Raw genomic sequence first — 21,245 nt, 5'->3', positions numbered from 1 at the left:
CTCCAAATAACACATTTTAAAAAGCCAAGCAAGGAGTTAATGCACATAGAAGTGATTCACTGATATAAGGAGTTCTAGCCTGCTGTTCGCTTTTCAGAATTTGCCCATCTTCAAAAGAAGTGACCATATTTGACAGAATTTGGTACTCTTGTGAAGGCACCAGAATATGATCCATTGGTAATTCAATCCATTAGGACAGAAGAATGGTGGCCAATGCATTTTTTCCTCCTTAATACTTCAGGGGCTTCAATAAAAATCCTAAAACTACGGGTTGCAGAACTATGTAAGCATACCTAGTCAGGGCTTGAGTCAATAAAATCACTGATCTATGGGGTCCTGTAAATCTTCTAAATGGCCTTTCATTGTGCAAGTCTTACCATTTAGCTTTTATTTATTTATTTTTTTACAGACTTTATTTATTTATTCATGAGAGACAGAGAGAGAGGCAGAGGCAGAGAGAGAAGCAGAGGCAGAGAGAGAAGTAGACTTCCCGCTGAGCAGGGAGCCCGATGCGGGACTTGATCCCAGGACCCTGAGATCATGACCTGAGCCGAAGGCAGACGCTTAACGACTGAGCCACCCAGGCGCCCTAGAGTTTTATTTTTAGAAACCCCAACACACACACAGGACAGCTGCACCTTAGACCCAAGATGGTCTCATCACTGCAGAATTCCTCAATCCTCAAAGTTCCATGATCTACCTTCCATATGTAGGTTGTAATATCATTTTTGGCTTATTTTAACTCTCATTTTTCTCATAGGTTCTCATTCGGCTACACATCACTTGTTCTTTGTTAACACAACTCCCACTTCTTCAGATAAAAGCTGGGGTTTTGTTTTTTGTGTGTTTTTGTTGTTGGTTGTTTTTTTTTTCCCCCTACATCAAAGTCTTCTTATCAAGATTCAGAAACAGTTAAAAGGGGACACTTGAAAATATTTCTGAATTTGGTTTCTAGTCTGCTGACTCCCCAACGGAGAAACACGGAGAATTGGTGGAATATCATTCAGACTACTAACCACCCCAGAGTTTCTAGGTGGAAATAGAGGAAAGTTTGTTTGGTGATCACAGCTTCTCAGTATTTGTCTCTTGGAGTATTTTTCCAACTTTACCAAGCACAAATCAGCCAACAGTCGAGAGCAGCATCAGCATGTACACAGTATCCAGACCCACCACAGAACACAGGAGGGACCAGCCGGGAGGTCACAGCGGGCCCCTTTGCTTGTCTCTAGGCTGGGCATTTGCTCAGAACAGCACGGTGGCAGAAAGCAAACTTCAAGTTAGTAATTTTTGAAGGTGGAAGATACGCTTCAGGAGGAGAAAAAAAGGGATTACCAACAAGTACCCCCCTATTAAAAATCAAACACTTAAACGGAGCAGAGAGCTGTATGCTCTTCCGTAAGGCAGGCGTATCCGCGGCCGTCTTGTTTTGGAAATGTATAAACCTAGGCGTTTCCGCGCAGCCCTGTCAGTACACCACGACCACCTACTGGACGTGTCTACGCATTCTCCGCGGCTGGAGCCAACAGTAACGCTCCTCCCAGCTGCCTCGACGGCGGCCACACAAACGACAGTCGTAAACCTACCTAATCTTGTTAAGGATGTCAATTCCAGACTGCTCCAACAGGACGTTTTTCACAAAGGTACGTGGGATGGAAATCTTTTCAGTGCTGGCATGAATCAAGTCTTGTCGAATGTGGGCTTTCTTCATCACGTTGGGACAAAGGTCCTCGGCGGCATCGACCATGGACTCAAGCAACACCTGAAACGCAGCACAGCGGAGGGGAGAGGTGAGGTCAGGGCACAGCGGAGGGGTGAGGTGAGGTCAGGGCACAGCCGAGGGGAGAGGTGAGGTCAGGGCACAACCGAGGGGAGAAGTGACGTCAGGGCACAGCGGAGGGGTGAGGTGAGGTCAGGGCACAGCGGAGGGGTGAGGTGACGTCAGGGCACAGCGGAGGGGAGAGGTGACGTCAGGGCACAACCGAGGGGAGAAGTGACGTCAGGGCACAGCCAAGGGGAGAGGTGACGTCAGGGCACAGCGGAGGGGAGAGGTGAGGTCAGGGCACAGCGGAGGGGTGAGGTGAGGTCAGGGCACAGCGGGGGCGGGGCGGGGAAGAGGTGCCATCAGGGCACAACGGAGGGGAGAAGTGACGTCAGGGCACAGCGGAGGGGAGAAGTGACATCAGGGCACAGCCGAGGGGAGAGGTGCCATCAGGGCACAACCGAGGGGAGAAGTGACGTCAGGGCACAGCGGAGGGGAGAGGTGACGTCAGGGCACGGGGGGGCGGGGGAGAGGTGACATCAGGGCACAGCCAAGGGGAGAGGTGACGTCAGGGCACAGCGGGGGGGGGGCAGGGAGAGCTGCCATCAGGGCACAACCGAGGGGAGAGGTGGCGTCAGGGCACAGCGGAGGGGAGAAGTGCAGTCAGCACGGGGTGGGGGTGGGGGGCAGAAAGCTGGGAGCTGGTTATACATGACGCTAAGCCCTCTGAGAACAGGGACATGAGTGTCCCGGAGCACGACCAAGGATTCTGAGCCGCTCTGGGGGGACCTGTGCCTACTGGATGATCGCGGATGTCAGGTTATCGCTTTAAATCACCCGCAGACCCACCCGAGCTTCGGGCTGGCATCTGAAGGGTCACGGCGTGCGTGCCACACGTAACACAAGGCGATTGGCGGAAGATGAAAGAAGACACGTCTCAAGCCTTTATACACCAACTTACCACACCAGACTGCTCTCCCTGCTGCTAGAAAAGAGATACCACTAGAAAATATATCGAACATGAACTCTTGTGTGATTTTGCAAATCACAGAAACCCCAAATTGAACCCTTCAATAGCTCTGTCAAAACATCGATAGTGAAAAAACCCACGGATGTATGCTTTTAAAAGAAAAGCTTTAGTGTTCAGTGAAGTTACAATTGTTACAACACAAAATAGCATGAATGATTTTAAAAACATTTACCGGGCACTTGACAAAGAACAATCAAAACTCTAGAGTTTGCCAAATGTTTCTGCACATTTTATCCTTTGGACACCTGTGAAGATGGGGGAGAGGGGTGCTTTTCATGTGATCCCCATTTTGAAGTTGAAGAATGCGAGCTAGGGGAAGTTAAAGCATTTGCCGGAGAAGGAAGACATGGCTGGGAAGTGTGGAAAAGGCATAATACGCATCAGCGTGAGACCGAAATTTAAATCCTAGCTGAGGGACACTGGGCTGTTACTGATTTCCCGCTTTTATTTTCCTCCTACATAAAATGGCAAATAAAAAAGTTCTTGCCTCCCAAGATTATTGAAGATAAAATGACATTACGTGTGTGAAGCATTCAGTATAATGCCCAGCACACGATAAAAATTCAGCCTGTCACAGATAATATTACGAATCTGTTTCCAAAGATGCTACTTTCAACAACAAGCTCTCAGTTTGGGAAAGCCAGCCTGATCCCATTACTAGTCCAGTGAGAACAAGGACGAATGACGCACTATTATGGGCAGACTGGTCCAGTGCTCTGTCCGCTCCCGCACTCATGTACAGGCCCCCGTCCACTCCTGCAGTCACTACAGCACCCCCCACCGTCCGCTCCCGCAGTCACCTACAGGCCCCCCCATCCGCTCCCGCACTCACCTACAGGCCCCCCCATCCGCTCCCGCACTCACCTACAGGCCCCCCCATCCGCTCCCGCACTCACCTACAGGCCCCCCCCATCCGCTCCCGCACTCACCTACAGGCCCCACCCGTCCGCTCCCGCACTCACCTACAGGCCCCCCCATCCGCTCCCGCACTCACCTACAGCCCCCGCCCCGTCCGCTCCCGCACTCACCTACAGCCCCCGCCCCGTCCGCTCCCGCACTCACCTACAGGCCCCCCCATCCGCTCCCGCACTCACCTACAGCCCCCGCCCCGTCCGCTCCCGCAGTCACTACAGGCCCCCCCCCCCCCAGTCCGCTCCCGCACTCACCTACAGCCCCCGCCCCGTCCGCTCCCGCAGTCACTACAGGCCCCCCCCCAGTCCGCTCCCGCACTCACGTACAGCCCCCGCCCCGTCCACTCCCGCACTCACATCCCGCACTCATGTACAGGCCCATCCCACACGTAACACCCCTCATTCTGCTGCGGGATGAGCAGTAGAGCGCAGCAGGATGTTTAGATCTTGTGGAAAACCAGGGACGGGGAGGCAACCACCTGGGACGTTTCCAAAAGGAACTCCCATTTTGACAGCGCCCTGTCCCTACTATAACGCTAATTACTGATTTCTCACGTAATTCCAAGAAAGCTGCAAGCAATGCAAAGAAGTCAGTTAAGACCAATTATTTTCCTCTTTGGCATTAGAACAAACACACTCTGGTCCAGACTGTGTAGCGCCCAGCACTCCTGATCAGAAAAACCTCAGGTATCAACATGCTATTTGGATTCTGTTAAGTTCATCAATATGTTTGTGACTTTTGGGAAGGTTCCTCTGCATGACAATGCAAATTCGGCTAGAATGACTCTCACACCTAGAGAGGAGGCCTGTCTTCCAGTGTAGACCCTGACATGAAATTTCTGTGGAATGTTATCACAGAATAACTTTGCAGATCTCTGCATTCTCGCTACAAAGTCATTTCTCAGGCCTCTTTCTGCTCTACAAATTGATAACTGCATGGCTTAACCCTACAGAAAGGAATTTCAGCCTGCCCTAGGCATTCGATTCAACAGAGGCTTTATACTGAGTCTCCTACCACCCCCTCTAGCCCACCACTGACCAACATAACAATAAAGCACTTTATATTCCACCAAAGAATATCATCCATGGTAGCCTTTGATCCATATAACAACCTTGTAAATGAAGGCTATTTTTCACAAACCCATTGTATAGCTAAGGAAATCGGGTCTTGGAGAAGAGAAGTGACTTGCTTGAGCTCACTTAGCTGGTTAATGGAACAGGTGAGGTGGGGACTCAGATCTTCTGTTCCCTACTCCAGCCACCCTCTTCCAATGCCCCTGCCTGTTGTCCAGAGGAACGTCCTTTTCCTTTCTCTTTATAACCTACAGTTTTCATCCCCTGTTCCCTTGGGTTAATGGTACCCAAGGCTACCATGGTAGACATTCTGGTGATGGGGCTGGTAGAAAGGGGAGAAAAAATGTCAGGGTAGGTTTGCAATGGAGCCTCTGACCACTTCTTGGTGTTCAGCCCAGCTCAGATCCTAAAACAGCATCTCCTTCCAAGTATCATGGCCTTCTGCACACCAAACCATATTCTTCAACATCTATCCTTCCCACGGCTTCAAATTACTACCTACATTCCAACGATTCTTAATCAAATGTTTATCTACAACCACCTATATAATTCATACCATACATACAAAATGCAGTCTAAGCATTTTCTACCATGGAAAGATGAATTGTAACACACCATCCTCCTCTTACCCTCCACTAAACAATAACTACAATAGCAAAATCAACCATGCTTGCAAAGTTTTGTTGTGATGGGACCAGACTAGATCAGAAATTTGAGAGTCTCCTTAGATTCGACCTACCTCAACCCCGTCCACCACATCTACTTCTAAAACATGTTAAATTTACTCCTACATGCTTCCTCAAAAGTAGAAATATGTCAGAAGATTATTCATTAGCACAGAATAGAAATCTCTGGGGGCGCCTGGGTGGCTCAGTCGTTAAACATCTGCCTTCGGCTCAGGTCATGATCCCGGGGTCCTGGGATCGAGCCCCACATCCAGCTCCCTGCTCGGTGGGAAGCCTGCTTCTCCCTCTCCCACTCCCCCTGCTTGTGTTCCCTCTCTCGCTGTCTCTCTCTCTGTCAAATAAATAAATAAAATCTTAAAAAAAAAAAAAAAAAGAATAGAAATCTCTGAAATATCTGGTAACTGCTCAACTTGCTAGCTTCATTTCTTGTCATATTTCTATATTCCCCTTATAACTATTCCCATTCAATTACAGTTGTAGTTCCCTACATGATGGCCCAGGCTCTGTCTCCAGGCTTTGCACACATCATTCTCCTGGCCTGGAATCCTTCTTTTTCCCTCTGTAGCCAGAATAAATGGTCTATACTCCACACTCAGCTCAGCTCAAGCGTTACCTGTCTGAAGAGACCTTCTTGCTCTTCTCCCCTTATGCCCTTTACACCCCAAGCTTTGATGACACTCTTTGGTAATCGTATAGCATCCAGTGGGGGCCTCAGAAATTAAATGTGTCATAAAATGGTCAAGAATGTAGCACCTTTTAACCACTTGGGGATGTGAAAGAACCCCTTTGAGAATCTGATGAACACCATCCAGAAGAATTAGTATAAAATTTTGCATGTAATTTTAGAAGTTCATGGAGAGCTAGAGGCACCAAACTCTAGATATACAACTTGTACGATGGCAATTGTGAAATCCTACACTTTATTGCCAGGGCCTAGCACACTTCTTGGAACAATCTCTAAAAAACATATGAAAGTATTACGAGCCCAGGGACTCACTGAATGTGGGTACTAAACAGTCCATCTTTTCTCTACTAATCTCTCTGTTGCATTTGTTTGTCTACCTCTGCATACTGTCCTAAATGCGGGTACTGAACAATCCATCGTTTCTCTACTAGTCTCTCTTTCTGTTACACTGATTTGTCTACCTCTGCATTCTATCCTAATTATGATATGCCTTAATATATGCCAGGGCAAGACTACCAACCATCTTGTTTTTCTTCATAAGTGTCTGAGCTATTTTTGAGCACTGATTTCCCATATATTCAGAATTAGCTTTGTCAATTTCTGTTAAAAACCTGTTGGAGTTTTTACTGAATTGTATCCAATAATAGATGACTTTGGGAAAAACTGACATCCTGTGATACCGTCTCTTCTATCCATAAACCTGACACATAGTTTACTTTTAGACTTTCTTTAAAGACCTTCAGTCAAGTTTTATAATTTTTCATCATTGAGGTGTTAAACATCTTTTTTTAAATTTATTCTTAGGTACCTTAGATTTTTCTGTTGCTATTTTAAATGGTTAATTATTTCTAATGATATTTTTGAACTAATTGCTGCTGATATATAGAAATGCAATCCGTTTTTACATTTTGGTCTTTCTCCAGCAACTTTATAGTATTAATCCTAATAATGTACCTGCAGAATCTTTTGGGGTTTCTATGTAGACCATCATAAAATCATAAAATGTGCAAATCAGAATAATTTTCCTTCCTTCTTAATCCTTACAATTCTCATTTCTTTTGCTTGTCATATTGCACTGGCTAAGATCTTTAATATAATGAATAGAAATGGTGGTAACAGACATCTTTGCTTTACTCTTGATTTTAAAGAAAATGTTTTTATCTTTTCCCCCAATTTATTTAAAAAAAATTCTAGACCTACAGAAAAGTTGAAAGAATGAGATAATATCCATATCCTCTTCCTAAAACTTAGCGATTGCTGGGGCGCCTGGGTGGCTCAGTCGTTAAGTGTCTGCCTTTGGCTCAGGTCATGATCCCAGGGTCCTGGGATCGAGCCCTGCATCGGGCTCTCTGCTCAGCAGGAAGCCTGCTTCTCCTTTTCCCACTCTTCCTGCTTGTGTTCCCATTCTCGCTGTCTCTCTGTCAAATAAATAAATAAAATCTTAAAAAAAAAAACTTAGCAATTGCTAATAATTAGCAACATTTGTTTTCCTCTTTCTCTGGATCATTTGAAAGCAAGTTGTAGGCATCAAGACTCTTCCCTCCTAATTTTAAATTATTGGTTTTAGCTCATTAATTTCCATCCTCTCCTTACTTCTGATATTGGCATTTAAGACTATATATTTCACTCTAAGTACTAGTTTAGCTGAAGTTCAGAGGTTCCACTATTACTATTAAGATTATCATTTAATTCTGAATATCCCCTTATTTAAATCATGCTTTCCCCTTTGACCTTTGAGTTATAAGTAATTTTTAGGGGAGCCTGGTTGACTCAGTTGGTGGGTGTCCGACTCTTGATTCCCCTCAGGTCATGATCTCAGGGTCATGGGATTGAGCCCCATGTCAGGCTCTTCGCTGAGCGTGGAGCCTGCTTAGGGTTCTATCCCTCTCCCCCTGCCCCTCTCCTGCTCGTGTGCATGTGCTCTCTCTCTCAAATAACTAACTAAATAAATAAGTGTATTTTAAAATTTGTAAGCAATTGGATTTTTGCCTAAATTTTCTTTTGCTACTAAGTTTTAATTTGTTTGAAATGGGACCAGAGAATATGGTTTTTAAATATTTTTCCGATGTTCATTATGAGCTCCTTGGCATTTTTCATAAATATTCCAGGTATCCTTAAAAGAATTAATATTATTCTGGTCCACTTCATCAGAACTGAAAATTCTGTTGTTCCAATATTCTCCTTCTTTTAGTACTTAATCTGAAATGTTCATTTCTTTAATATATTATTATTCTCTTTATTCTTTTCTATTGAAGTATGATTAACAAATAGTATTATATTAGTTTCAGGTGTATAATATAATGATTCAACAATTCTATACACTTCTCAGTGCTCATCAAGATAAGTGTACTCTTAATCTCCACCTGTTTCACCCTTCCCCCCAACCCACCTCTCCTCTGGTGACCACCAGTTTGTTCTCTATATTTAAGGGTCTGTTTATCTGTTCACTTTTTTTTTAAATTTGTTTCTTAAATTCTAAATATGAGTTAAATCATGTGGTATTTGTATTTTTCTGATTGACTTATTTCACTTAGCATTATACCCTCTAGGTCCATCCCTGTTGTTGGAAACGGCAAGATCTTACTCTTTTTTATGGCTGAGTAATATTCCAGTGTGTGTGTGTGTGTGTGTGTGTGTGTGTGTGTGTGTGTGTGTATCACTTCTTTATCCATTCATCTACTGATGGACACTTGGGTTGCTTCCATATCTTGCCCACTGTAAATAAAGCTACAATAAGCACAGGGGTGGATGTATCTTTTTGAATTAGTGTTTTTGTTTTCTTTGGGTAAATACCCAGTAGTGGAATTACTGGCTCATAGAGTAATTCTATTTTTAATTTTTGAGGACTCTCCATACTGTTTTCCATAGTGGCTGCACCCGTTTGTATTCCTACCAACAGTGCACGAGGGTTGCTTTTTCTCCACATCCTCACTCATACTTACTTCTTGTCTTTTTGATTTTAGCCACTGTGTCAGGTGTAAGTTTTGATTTGCACTGTAGGTTTGATTTGCATTTCCCAGCATCTTTTCATGTGTCTGTTGGCCATCTGTCTGTCTTCTTGGAAAAAATGTCTATTCAGGTGCCCTGCCCATTTTAATCAGATTGTTTTTTTTGGCATTGACTTGTAGAAGTTCTTTACATATTTTGGATATTAACTCCTTATCAGACACATCTTTTGCAAATATCTTTTCCTATTCAGTAAGTTGTCTTTTTGTTTTGTTGGTGGGTTTCCTTTGCTGTGCAAAAGCTTTTTATTCTGGTGTAATCCCAAAAGTTTAATTTTGCTTTTGTTTCTCTTGCCTGAGGAGACATATCTAGAAAAATGTTTCTATGGCTGATCAAGGAAATTACTGCCTAAGCCTTCTTGTAGGAGTTTTATGGTTTCAGGTCTCACATGTAGGCCTTTAATCCATTTTGAGTTAATTTTTGTGTGTGGTGTAAGAAAATGGTCCAGTTTCATTCTTCTGCATGTGGCTCTCCAGTTTTCTCAGCACTATTTGTTGAAGAGACTGTCTTTTCCCTATTGTATATTCTTGCCTCCTTTGTCATAGACTGACCATAAAAGTGTGGGTTTATTTCTGGACTCTATCCTATTCCATTGATCTATGTGTCTATTTTTGTGCCAGTACCATTCTGTTTTGATCACTACAGATTTGTAGTACATCTTGAATCTGAGATTGTAATATCTCTAGCTTTGTTCTTCTTTCTGAAGACCACTTTGGCTATCTGGGATGTTTTGTGGTTCCATGCAAATTTTAGGATTATTTGTTCTAGTTCTGTGAAAACTGTTGTTGGAATTTTTATGGGGATTGCAGTAAATCTGTAAATTGCTTTGGGTAGTATGGATATTTTAACAATATTGGTTCTTCCAATCCATGAGCATGGGATAGCTTTCCATTTGTTCATGTCGTCCAATATTCTCTATCATTACTTTATTTAAATTTACTTGACCAATTACTGGTAGTCATTTTCAAAGATTTCTACCATAATAGTGAATTTGTCAATTTCTGTTTGTAATTGTGTCCACTTATCCTAATATACATGGAGTCGTAGGATTAGACACATACACATTGAAATTATATATTTCTGGTAAATTGGCTCATTCAATGATCTGTCTTATTCCCACTGATGCCTCTTCTATTCTATCACTAGATCTGGACAAGAGCATTCCTCTGGTGGGGAACTGAACCTTGTATTGCAGGATGGTTAGGTTCATTGCCACCTGCCCATGCTGGTGGCTGTGACAAACCAAAATAATCTCAATACTTCCTGATACCCCTCTAGGTGTGCAATATAACCCCCCGGTTTAGTGCCTCTGTTTCAGTGGTTACACGAGATACTTTAACATGGATACTCTACTTCCTGTCTAAAGCAGCACCATCCAACAGAACTTCCTGAGCTGATCAGTGCTGACCGATAAGGGAGCCACCAGTCACACATAGCTATCGAGCACTTCAAACATGGCCAGTGCAACTGAGAAACTGAGTTGTAAGTTTTTAAAATTTGATGTTAATTAAAATTTAAATGACCACAAGTGGCTAACAGAGGATACACTGGACAATGCAGGTCTAATGCGGATGTCTTAAATCTTTTCTAGAATATGCCTAGGACCTTAGACTGTTTTTCCTCATTCCTTATTGACTTACTCGCTTCTAGTATTTTATTTCTTCTTAATTTTATAGCACAAACAGGGCATTAACACTGTTGATTATAGTCAGCGTTTCTCTTTACCCAAATTTGGCATTTTCCCTGCTTGTTATTCTTTCTTGCATCTCAGACCCTCTTTCTTTGGTAATTTTTCCTTTGTCCCAAAGTATATCTTTTTTTAAAAAAGATTTATTTATTTTAGAGAGAGAGAGTGAGAGAAAGGGGAAAAGGGGCAGAGGGAGAGAATCCTTAGACTCTCCTCTGAGTGTGTATCCCAACGTGGGGCTCGATCTCACGACCCTGAGATCACTACCTGAGCTGAAATCAAGAGTCAGATGCTTACCTGACTGGTCACCCAGTTGCCCCCAAAGTATATCCTTTAGGTGTTTATTTAGTATAGTCTAGTTAGAGTAAACATCTCAGTTTTTGTTTGGATGAAAATGTTTTCATTTCATACTTACTCTTAAAAATTAGGTTTTATTGGATATATCATTCTTGGTTTACACTATATATTCTCTCCGAAGCATGAAGATAGTCTTTTCATTGTCTTTGGCTTCCACCCACTGTTGATTTGGGAACTGTCTTGTTGGTCTTCATATTGGTCTTTTTTAAGTAATATGGCTTTTCTATCCCTCTGGCTCCTTGCAATATGTTCTCTTTGTTCTCAGTGCTTTTCATTTTTCATTATGTGATTCTAGACATGGATTTGCTTTTATCTATCTGGCATGGGTTTCACTGGACTTCCTGAATCGAAAGATTCTGATCCTTCATCAATGCCTGAAATTCTCAGCCACCATCTCTTCAAACTGTTACCTTTTGCTGTTCTCGCTTTCCTTCTGGAAATCTAAGTTAGGTTTATGGTAAACTTTCTCACTCTAACCATGTTTCTTAACTTTTCTTACACAGTCTTCATTTTGCTAGTCTATGTTATACTACCCTCAGACAATGTGAATTGAGCAGGCCCTGCATTTGAAATGTGATCATCAGATTTCACTTTGCATGTATCTCCCCAATGTTAGTTATGAGGGTCTATATTTCCTAATTGTAAAAATAAAACTAACAATACTCAGAAAACCTATATTTGTAAATTGGATGAATATCCTTAACGTGGCGGCTACACTCCCGTATCTTGCAGTGAGCCAATAACTTGCTGTAATTCACCATAAGCAAATACAACTTCTACACTAAAGTGCACTGAAATCTTTCCTTTGCTTTAAAAAATAAGTATAGGGAAATAAGAAAACTCAGAGAACTCTTTTAGCCAAACTGAGTGAATACCTGCTAAAATGCCGTCAACACCCCTCAGGCCTCATTTCCTTAGTGAGTCTGAAATTTACCAGTGAAGTATTTCACAGAGTATGGCCGGGGTGAAATCATGAATTTCCAAGGCCAAAACAAGCACTCTAAAATTTAAGTCCAAAAGGGAAAAATGAAAGTTTCTTTTATGTTAAAACATTCAAATCCACTTATTCATCTACTATTACTCCAGGAATAAACGTTAGGATCAAAAAACAGGGAAAACAGGAAGAGAGTTGTCTTTTAAAAACACCTAAAACAGGCCGGTCCAGAGAAAATATCACCTCTTTTCAAAGAAGGAATTTCTCCAAACTTAATTGCTTTCTTCTCCTCCAGATAGTCTGCTGAGAAGGCTGGCTCACCTGGCCATTTCTATTGCTTTTCTGAAAGGTATTTCTGCAAGATGGCTCAGAGAGCTATTTGAACTTATTATTACCCAATATTCAAAATGTCTACCGCTGACCTTCATGCAGGACAATGCTTAGACACAGGGGATATTTAGCTGAGTGGCTTAGAAGAAGTTGATTCGTAGCAAGCTCAGCACACAATCCCAGGCCTACTTGTCCGGTTTTTTAAAAATTCACTATAATAAAATCTTATTTTTACAAAATAATCCATCCACATTAGCTTTTGCTAGTGCAACACATTAATTTTAAAGAATCTGGAAAATAGAGAAAGGGCTTTTTTTTTTTTTTTTTTTTAGCTAAAATGGATACTAGGAGTGAAGTAAATAAGGACCACTGTAGTTTAGTGAGAAAGTCAATATGGATTCTAATAAAAATTTTTTTCCTACATAATTTTAAGAAAATCAAGATCTTGAAAGGCTATATAAATAGACAAGCAGGCGGGGCAGCTGGGTGGCTCAGTCAGTTGAGTGTCTCACTCTTGATTTTGGCTTGGTTCATGATCTCAGGGTCGTGAGATCAAGCCCCACATCGGGCTCCGCGCTCAGTGCAGGGTCGCTTGTCCCTCCCTCTCTGCTCCTCCCCCTGCTCTCTCTCAAAAAAAATAAATAAAATCTTAAAAAATAGACAAATGGGGATTTTTTTTAAATAGTAAAATGATGTCCACTTGTTAGTAAATTGGAAGGAAACAGAGACGTGAGCTGCCTACAGTCTATTGAAAGAAGTCTATTGTACCCCTTACAAGGAAATTAATGAGTAACATTTAATTAAGAAATTGTGATTGAAGATTTGCTACGATTCATGCCAGACATTCCCAAAGGGAAGGGAACTTGGAACTAAAAAGGACTGAGAGCAAAGAAAACAAGTGAGTGTGGAATACAAAAACGGGCCACGGAGGAGCCTGGGACCTCCGAGACATGAGAACAGAGAGGAACAGGTTCTGACACTTGCAAATTAGGAAACTGCCGGAGAACACCGCTCGTACTGACAAGGGGCCAGACAGGCGTCAAAAATGTGGGGAATGTCTATTTACAGAAAAATATTTTTGGTCCTAAATAGACGGACATGATTGCAGGCTTTGAAAAATTCAAAAGCCTTTTGCTTCAGATTTTTCTAATCCTCTCTCCTGACAAACATGAACAGATGAATACACTAGTACTGGTGACGGCGGGCAGCATGAACAACTGTCCACACTGAACAGTCTGCAAATGTAGACGGAAGTATGAAACGGACCGTCTGACATAGAAATGGGCCAGTTACAGGCATTCACCCAACCTGGATTAAGCAGAAATTAGACCATAAATAATGCCGGCTGTGAAGTAACAGAAAATACGTATATTGCTCTCTGGCCCCGGTTCCTGGCACAGAGCTCCTGAAACCCTTGTAATTTCCTAATTGAGAGAAAACACTAGAAGCATCCTTTGTTCTAAAATTTCACCTGGGACCCTGATTCCTCACCTACAGCTCCTAAAACCCCTGTAATATCCCAGGTGCTAGGAGTGTCTTTTGTTCTAATGAGGTGACGCTGGGTGGGCTTCTGAATGGTTCCGTGTTGGTGGCTGGTCACCGAGAGACCAAATCACAATCAGAAGGTCTAAATTTTCGGGATTTTCAGCCCTGCTCCCCATTGTCTTGAGAAGGAAGAAGGGCTGAAGATGGAGCTAATGATCAGTCATGACTACATGAAGCTTCCAGACTGGTGAAGACGTGGAGGTGTGCGGGGAGGGGCGCTCCAGGACAGGAAGCTCTGCGCCCCCCCATAGACCTTGCCCTGTACACATCTTCCCTTGGGGTGTTCATCTGTACCCTTTATCACATCCTTTCACAAAGTGGTAAACGGGTTTCCTTGAGTTCTGTGAGCCACTCTAGCTAATCCATCGCACCTGGGCAGGGTGTCGTGGGCAATTAATTACACAGCCAATCAGTCAGAAACACAAGGGGCAACCTAGACTTGTCGTTGGCGTCAGAAGTAGGGGTGGGGGGCAGGCTTGTGAGACTGAACTCTCAACCTGGGAGGTCTGAACCTTCTCCAGGTAGAGAGTGTCAGAACTGAGTTAAGTTGTCGGATGCCCAGCCGGTGTCCCAGAGAATTGCTCGGGGGGGGGGGGGGGAACGGGACTCCCACATATCTGGTGACCAGAAGTGTCAGAGGCAAAGCATTCTGCGTGAAAGCAAAGGAGAGACACACACAGGTGGGCAGAGGTTCCCAAATACACTGGTAGATCCATATAGTGAACGACTATATGAAATGATGATTATTCACATATCTTGTATTCATGCCATTGTACCAAATATAAAAACTATTACAGTATAACCACATATATATGTACAATTGCGTGTGTAGACACAGAACGTTTGGAAATTCACTAAAATATTAAGAATGATGCTATCTCTGAGATTTCAAGTGATTTTTTACTTTCTTTTATACTTGTTAGTATTATTTAAACATTCACAGACTAAGTTTCACTTTTTAAGTGAGAAATAAATAGCAACAAAGATACTATCCTTCTTACATACTGTATCCTTCATGGAAGATAAAACAAGTGCCATTAGGTAACAAATAATCTGGCAGAACTCTGTACCAACCAGCCGATCCTTTTTCTGCCCCTTCGTCTCAGAACGGATGCAAAATATCCACATTAAATAAAATAAAGACAACATGCAAGAGTCTCTCCATATTACATGCACAGGAAGATAAGTGGGGCTTAAACTCCTAAATAATCCACAACATTTTATCCATCATTAATTTAATTTACAAGCGGAGTAGTTATCATGTTGCGAAGTTATTACTGAGTCCCACATTAAATCCCTGTGAGCTGAAGCAATTTCGTTCTCAGAAGAAAACAGACCAAATAATTATAGAAATTTAGACAAGTTTTTTAAGGCATCCTTGAACAGGCACATTGGAAATGAGGACAACCTTCTGAAGGTACAACTTCTCTGTGTAGTTGTGTTTTGAAGTTACCTTAAGAAAAATCTAGTCTTAGGTTACATTTCAGAGACTTTCTTTTTTCCCCCCCAGCCAGGGAGCCTGCGGACAAGCCTCTGCTACTTTGGGGTGCCTTGTAACTTCATCTAACTCCCTTTCCTTGTCTTTCAACCAGCTCCTTGTAAGGACTGCTACCTCTTCACCTAGAGGGAGACTCTCCACAGCAGCCGCTTGTTGGCACTGTAAACGGAACGCCTGTCCCCCTGGCTGTTCCCTAAATCAAACGTAATGCCAGAAGATATTTTTTCCTAAAGCAGACTTCTCTTTCTGCCTTGTAAGTAGAAATCCATTATTCCCTCATCAATGGTGACTCATAAAATGCATTTAGAGATTTACCATCAACAATACGAATTCTCTAAGTCTTACTTGATCTCATTAGGTAAGAAGCTATGCGCACACTTATAACCACAGCTAGAACAGACGCAGTATTCGATCTTCACGACCCGTGCATGTGCGTGGGCGCGCGCACAGACCCAAATCTCTAAGACGTAAGTCGCTACGGTATGAAATGCAATCACACATGGTTGTCATAATGATTTCATTTTCCAAAACAACAGAAACTCCACAAACCTTCAGTTGTTCATCTACAACTCTTGTCACTTCTCCAGCCATTGATTCCAGGGTCTCTTGAATGGGACCAGATAACAAGCCACTGGGTCCTGCCCAAGACGTCCCCCCGACATGGTATAAGTTTGGTAACAACTGTAATAAAAATACAAATAACGTCTCTGTAACTATTTAAACAAGCACCAAAGTCATTGCAGAGTTAGTGAAAAGGGTAAGAAATATTATTAGAGAGAATCTGTTCTCGATCAAAGGCTCTTTATACAGATTAATAAACTGGGGTTCAGGACCAGTATGTTACCTCCGTGCCTCTTGATGTCTTCCTCTGGGATATGAAGGTGTTTGCTGCTCAAGATCCTCCTACTCACAACAGTCGAGGGCTGTGTGATCAAGAGCAGAGCCAGGCCCAGGCCCCAGGTTCTCAGACCCCCGTTAGTCTTTTCTCCATGAATTCACATTTTGGGGACCAAATTCTAATTTGAAAGAAGCTTCCTTTTAGAGGTGACAGAGGGGAGTTTCATGCTATCAGCTTAGAAGTAGAATAATTTTAAATGAGCCGCTGCCCAAGTAAACGACAACTCTACCTCTCAGTTCTTCAGGGCCCGATGATATCCCTTGTCACCACATGGGACCCCTACTTTTTATTCTATATTTTGATGACCGGTAATTAGCCCGGGGAACAGAAAGGAGGCAAAGAGGAACTCCATTCACTCTGCCACTTGTTAGTCACCTTGACATTGGGTAGAAAGCTAAAAAAAATTGGAACTAGTTTCTAGAATTGAAGTTCAAAAAAGCTTTTCATTACGTAAGACGCTCATGTAGCCTGAAGTGAAACTCACCGTTTTAGAGTTCTTCGCATCACGCATGAGCCTTTCTGCAGACTTTAAGTCTTCCTGGACAGCGTCTCCCACACAATTTCGTAAAGAGTTGAGATGGTCCTGTACTTTCACACATATTCTGTCAATCATCTGCTCCATGCCATGAAAATGACGGCAAGCATCCAAGGCAGCGTGGCCAATATTCAGACAGAAGAAAACAGGGAAGGAATGAGGACAAAAACATCTTCTAACTGGAACATTTGCGAAGGTAGCTTATATATAGCCAGTTATTAATTTATCTGTTCATATCAGCAGCCTTTGGCAACATTAACTCCAGTAAAACATCTCAGGGACTTCAGTCCTTTTTCCTGCCTTAGGAAATGCAGCATGTAGAACAGAAGTGTGCCCTTCTGGATGATTCAGAATTTCGTGGCTACTCCGTGACACTTAGCTAGATAGTAACTCTCCTTCATTAATTTTTATTGAGTACCCTCTATATCAGACATAGTGCTAGGTACTGAGGAAACAGAGAAATGGACTGTGTAGTCTGGCGACGGTTGAAATGACTACAAGATGGTGCCCACAGCCAGTTGGTCCCAATATTACAGAATCATAACATCCCTGGAAATTAATATTTTTAAAAATATTTTATTTACTTATTTGAGAGAAAGAGAGAGCACAAGCAGGGGGAGCGGCATGCAGAGGGAGAAGCAGACTCCCCACTGAGCAGGGAGCCTGACTCAGGGCTTAATCCTGGGACCCTGGGATCATGACCTGAGGCGAAGGCAGATTAACCAACTGGGCCACCCAGGTGCCTGGAAATTAATATTTTTAAAACTAATTCAATTATAGCAGGTACTTTTCCACATAAATTAAAAGCCACCCCTCCCCAAGAAAAGCCAAGTTGAAGTTCTTTTAACACAGGCAATAATAAAGTTGACAACATTTAGTTTCTATTCCGTGAAAGCCCCTCTCCCAGGTTAATTACATCTGAATCATTTTCAGTTACTCCATGGACTTAAGCGTGAAGCCCAGAGGGAAGTGGTAGATCACTACTGTAGACAAAAAATACCACAGACGAATACCACAGATGCAAGATTATATCCTTTTGCATTTGCATTTATAGAGAGAAGCATGAAGAAAGCTAAGAATTCTAAAGAAAGAGATAAACAGTGTGATTTACAAAGTTTCTCCAGTATTCTGATCAGAACTACAGCCTATTTCATGTTCTTAAAAAATTATTAATTCTTCCAGAGACCTCAGATATCCAGAGTCCCATCCCATCTGATCACTCACTCAGAAGAGGTGGCAATCTAGTAATATTTTTTATTTAAATTCACACTTGCTCTATTTTGAATTATCTGATCTAACAACTACAGGAAGCCAAAGTCAGCCCTCTTTCCCCCATAAATTCTGCAATAACAGAAACTTGGCTACACCACTCAGAAGACTTACGGTCTGAATACAGAGCGGCAGTATCACCATCCCTCCTGCCCTCCTCTTCTAGAAAATCAGGTTCATAACATCTACCCCATTTCTTTTTCTAGTGTATTATGAGGACAACCCAGTAAAGTAACACCACTCACAGCACTCATTCCCTTGAGACAGGGTCACTAAGTCAACATTATTGTACATTAAGAACAGCTCCTATTCCTATCAAATGTCCTGAGGTTACAGAAGTGAAGGACCCAGAGCTCCCCACAGGAAAAAGAAGTTCTATGAATAATGCTCCTTACTAAAATCTAAGCATGTCAGGAGCGACCATATCTTAACTTGATGCATTTTCACAATGCCCTGCAGAGAACCAACTATATGTTTTAAAATATCTTCTTAATTGATGTAAATTCTAACTCTTCTCTTGTATTGATCCGTGCTTCCTAAAGCAAAGAGTCATCCATAATTCAGATCTTACCAAGAAGCAATACTTAATTTCAAGAGACAAGTAAACCAAATACTAAGAAAGGAACTGATACAAAAAAAAAAATAATAAAATAAAAAAAAAAAAAAAGAAAGGAACTGATACACGTCTGAGGCCACACAGGACTCATTTGAGAGGCAGGTGGATGAGGCATCATGAAGTTGGTCATCCTTAATAATCAGGAGGCCAAAGAGACTCCTGAAATGTGTGTCATGAGGCAGTCACCAAGGACACCCTGTAGATCAATCGCAGGCTCTCTTCCACGGGACGATCTAGCACACATCTCAACACAGGTATCTCTTCTTCCCTAATCTGTTATTCTTCAGGCTTCACATTCCCGGGTCCTCTTGCCATTCTACTATGGTGATAATCTTACAGTCCCCAGCCCTCTCCCCACCCCAGGCCCCTTCTCTGAATTGTCTCTTCCATCTTGGACCTTCACAAAATACACCCCTCTCAATAAAATAGATTGTGACACAGGAGGAGGGGATCGGTAAGCTGAACAGGGCCAGCACCTTCTTTACTGTAGCTAATAAACTTCCATTAATGTGGTACCGGTCAAACTGGCTTCTCTGGCAGCTAAATCACACCACTAACTCATGTCACACTTGTTGGTGACTACTTAGGTTTTTTCAAATATACTGGGTTATTATAGAACCCAAGATCAGAACTTAGAACTCTTTTTTTTTTTTAAATGAGAGAGGTTGTTTATTTTTTTTTAAGATTTTATTTATTTGAGAGAGAGAGAGCACAAGAGGGGGTAGGGTCAGAGGGAGAGGGAGGAGCAGACTCCCCGCTGAGCAGGGAGCCCAATGCGGGACTTGATCCCGGGACTCCGGGATCATGACCTGAGCCGAAGGCAGTCGCTTAACCAACTGAGCCACCCAGGCGCCCTGAACTTGCTCTCCACTTGTTATAACTGTCCCCAGTTCCAGCAAATACCCTTTTTGCAGAAAAGTCTATCTATCTCCATGTCAATTTCTTTAGCCAATTCAAGAGAAATAGACTAAACACCTAAAACCGAATGAGATACAGTCCCGAATAAGATATGCCTTTTGCCACCAAGCAACTTAAAAGCCTAGAAGTGGAAAGAAGTATTCACATTTAATGGTAACACAAGATAGAGAGTGCTTCATAATATAACATCTACAAGGGCACCCCCGTTTTGTTCTTTTTGTCCACTGCCAAAGCTCGGCTCCATTTCCTACAATAGTGCCTGCCACACGGCAGACCCTTGTAAGTATGCATTCAGTGAACACAGGAATGATACAAATGTACAAGATTTCAGCCAAGGGAGGGATCCCATCTAGCTGAGGTTGAAGGTGGCTTTTCAACTGGGTCCTGAAAGATTTCTACAGATTTAGAAAGTAGAAGGGAATTTTAAGCAAAAGAATAAACATAAGCAATGGCACATCCACACACCTGCGAATCCTATTTCCTGATTAGGATCAGGGTGCTTTATTGTGGGAGATGGGACTGGAAAAGTTCGGCTAAGGCAAGAGAGTGAGAGACTCAGGCACAGGCTAAGGAGATGGAACAGGGTGTATGAGGCACGGGGCATCCGGCCCCGGCTCCTCCCACAACCGTGAGGGTCTAAAAATCCTCACCCCGTAGCACTCCTGGTGACTCAGCTTCCCTGCCTGATGCAAAGGACATGGGCTGTAGAGAGCAGAAGGAGACGTGGAAGTTCCCGTGGTACTTATAAAAGAAGACCTAGAAGTGAGTTGATAAAAACACCTGAACAAGAGGGCTGGCAATGGAATTGGAAAAAAAAAAGAACAACTGCAAAGACACTTGGAAGGTCAATGGGTGGGCACAGCGACCACTGGCTGGCCACGGCAAAGGAGACATCCAAGATGGCCCCGAGGGTTCTATCCTCAGTGAATGATGATGCCACTGAGAGAACTGGTAAAATCAGGAGTTCCAGGGATGACTTTCGTCTTAGTCACCCCCATCTCAGAAATGCTAAACTAGTGTTGACAAGATAAAACTTGCTGGAAAAAAACAGGGATAGACCCAGGAGTCCTCCACAGTTGGAGCGTCAAAATGGTAAGAGTAGATAAAATAGCTAAAGAAAAGAAGCACTAAGTACAAAACTTAGAAAAAGGACTGCATTTGGAAGAAGAAAGGGTAAAGAGTCATGTAGAAAGGAGACAGATAAGACCCAAGAGCACAGAAAGATATTCAAAATGGCACACTGTCAATGAATGAAGCAGTGAGTCTTAGGAAGAATGAGGTAGTTAATCGTGATGATAATTGTGACAATAAGACTAATAACAGCAACAAACATTAACGGTTTACTGGTGAAGAGCCAAGTACTTCCCATGCTCTATCTCAGTGAATCCCCCAGCATCTTCAGAGACGTGTTGTTCCCCCCCGCCCCGCTTCACAGATGAAGAAACCAAGGCTGAAACAGGTTTAAGTGACTAACATCAGTTCACACCCACAGGGAAAGCAGAGCCTG

The 21,245-nt window shown here is 42.7% G+C and overlaps 1 protein-coding gene across 10 annotated transcripts in view; it reads right to left on the bottom strand.

The window, feature by feature from the left end:
- Positions 1 to 21,245, bottom strand: part of CARMIL1 (capping protein regulator and myosin 1 linker 1) — a 307,843-nt gene that overhangs the window by 66,638 nt on the left and 219,960 nt on the right. For all 10 annotated transcript variants that reach the window (XM_078055759.1, XM_078055757.1, XM_078055761.1 and 7 more), the window contains 3 exons: positions 16,885 to 17,013; positions 16,052 to 16,183; positions 1,584 to 1,759 (listed from right to left, as the gene is read on the bottom strand). In XM_078055759.1, coding sequence (XP_077911885.1) covers positions 1,584 to 1,759; positions 16,052 to 16,183; positions 16,885 to 17,013 — 437 coding nt within the window. The remainder of the gene's footprint in view (positions 1 to 1,583; positions 1,760 to 16,051; positions 16,184 to 16,884; positions 17,014 to 21,245) is intronic.

The sequence above is a fragment of the Halichoerus grypus genome, chromosome 9 (assembly GCF_964656455.1).
Source record: "Halichoerus grypus chromosome 9, mHalGry1.hap1.1, whole genome shotgun sequence".
Taxonomy (NCBI): domain Eukaryota; kingdom Metazoa; phylum Chordata; class Mammalia; order Carnivora; family Phocidae; genus Halichoerus; species Halichoerus grypus.
The sequence above is the reverse complement of the archived record's forward strand: the minus strand, read 5'-3'. Positions and strand labels throughout refer to the sequence as shown.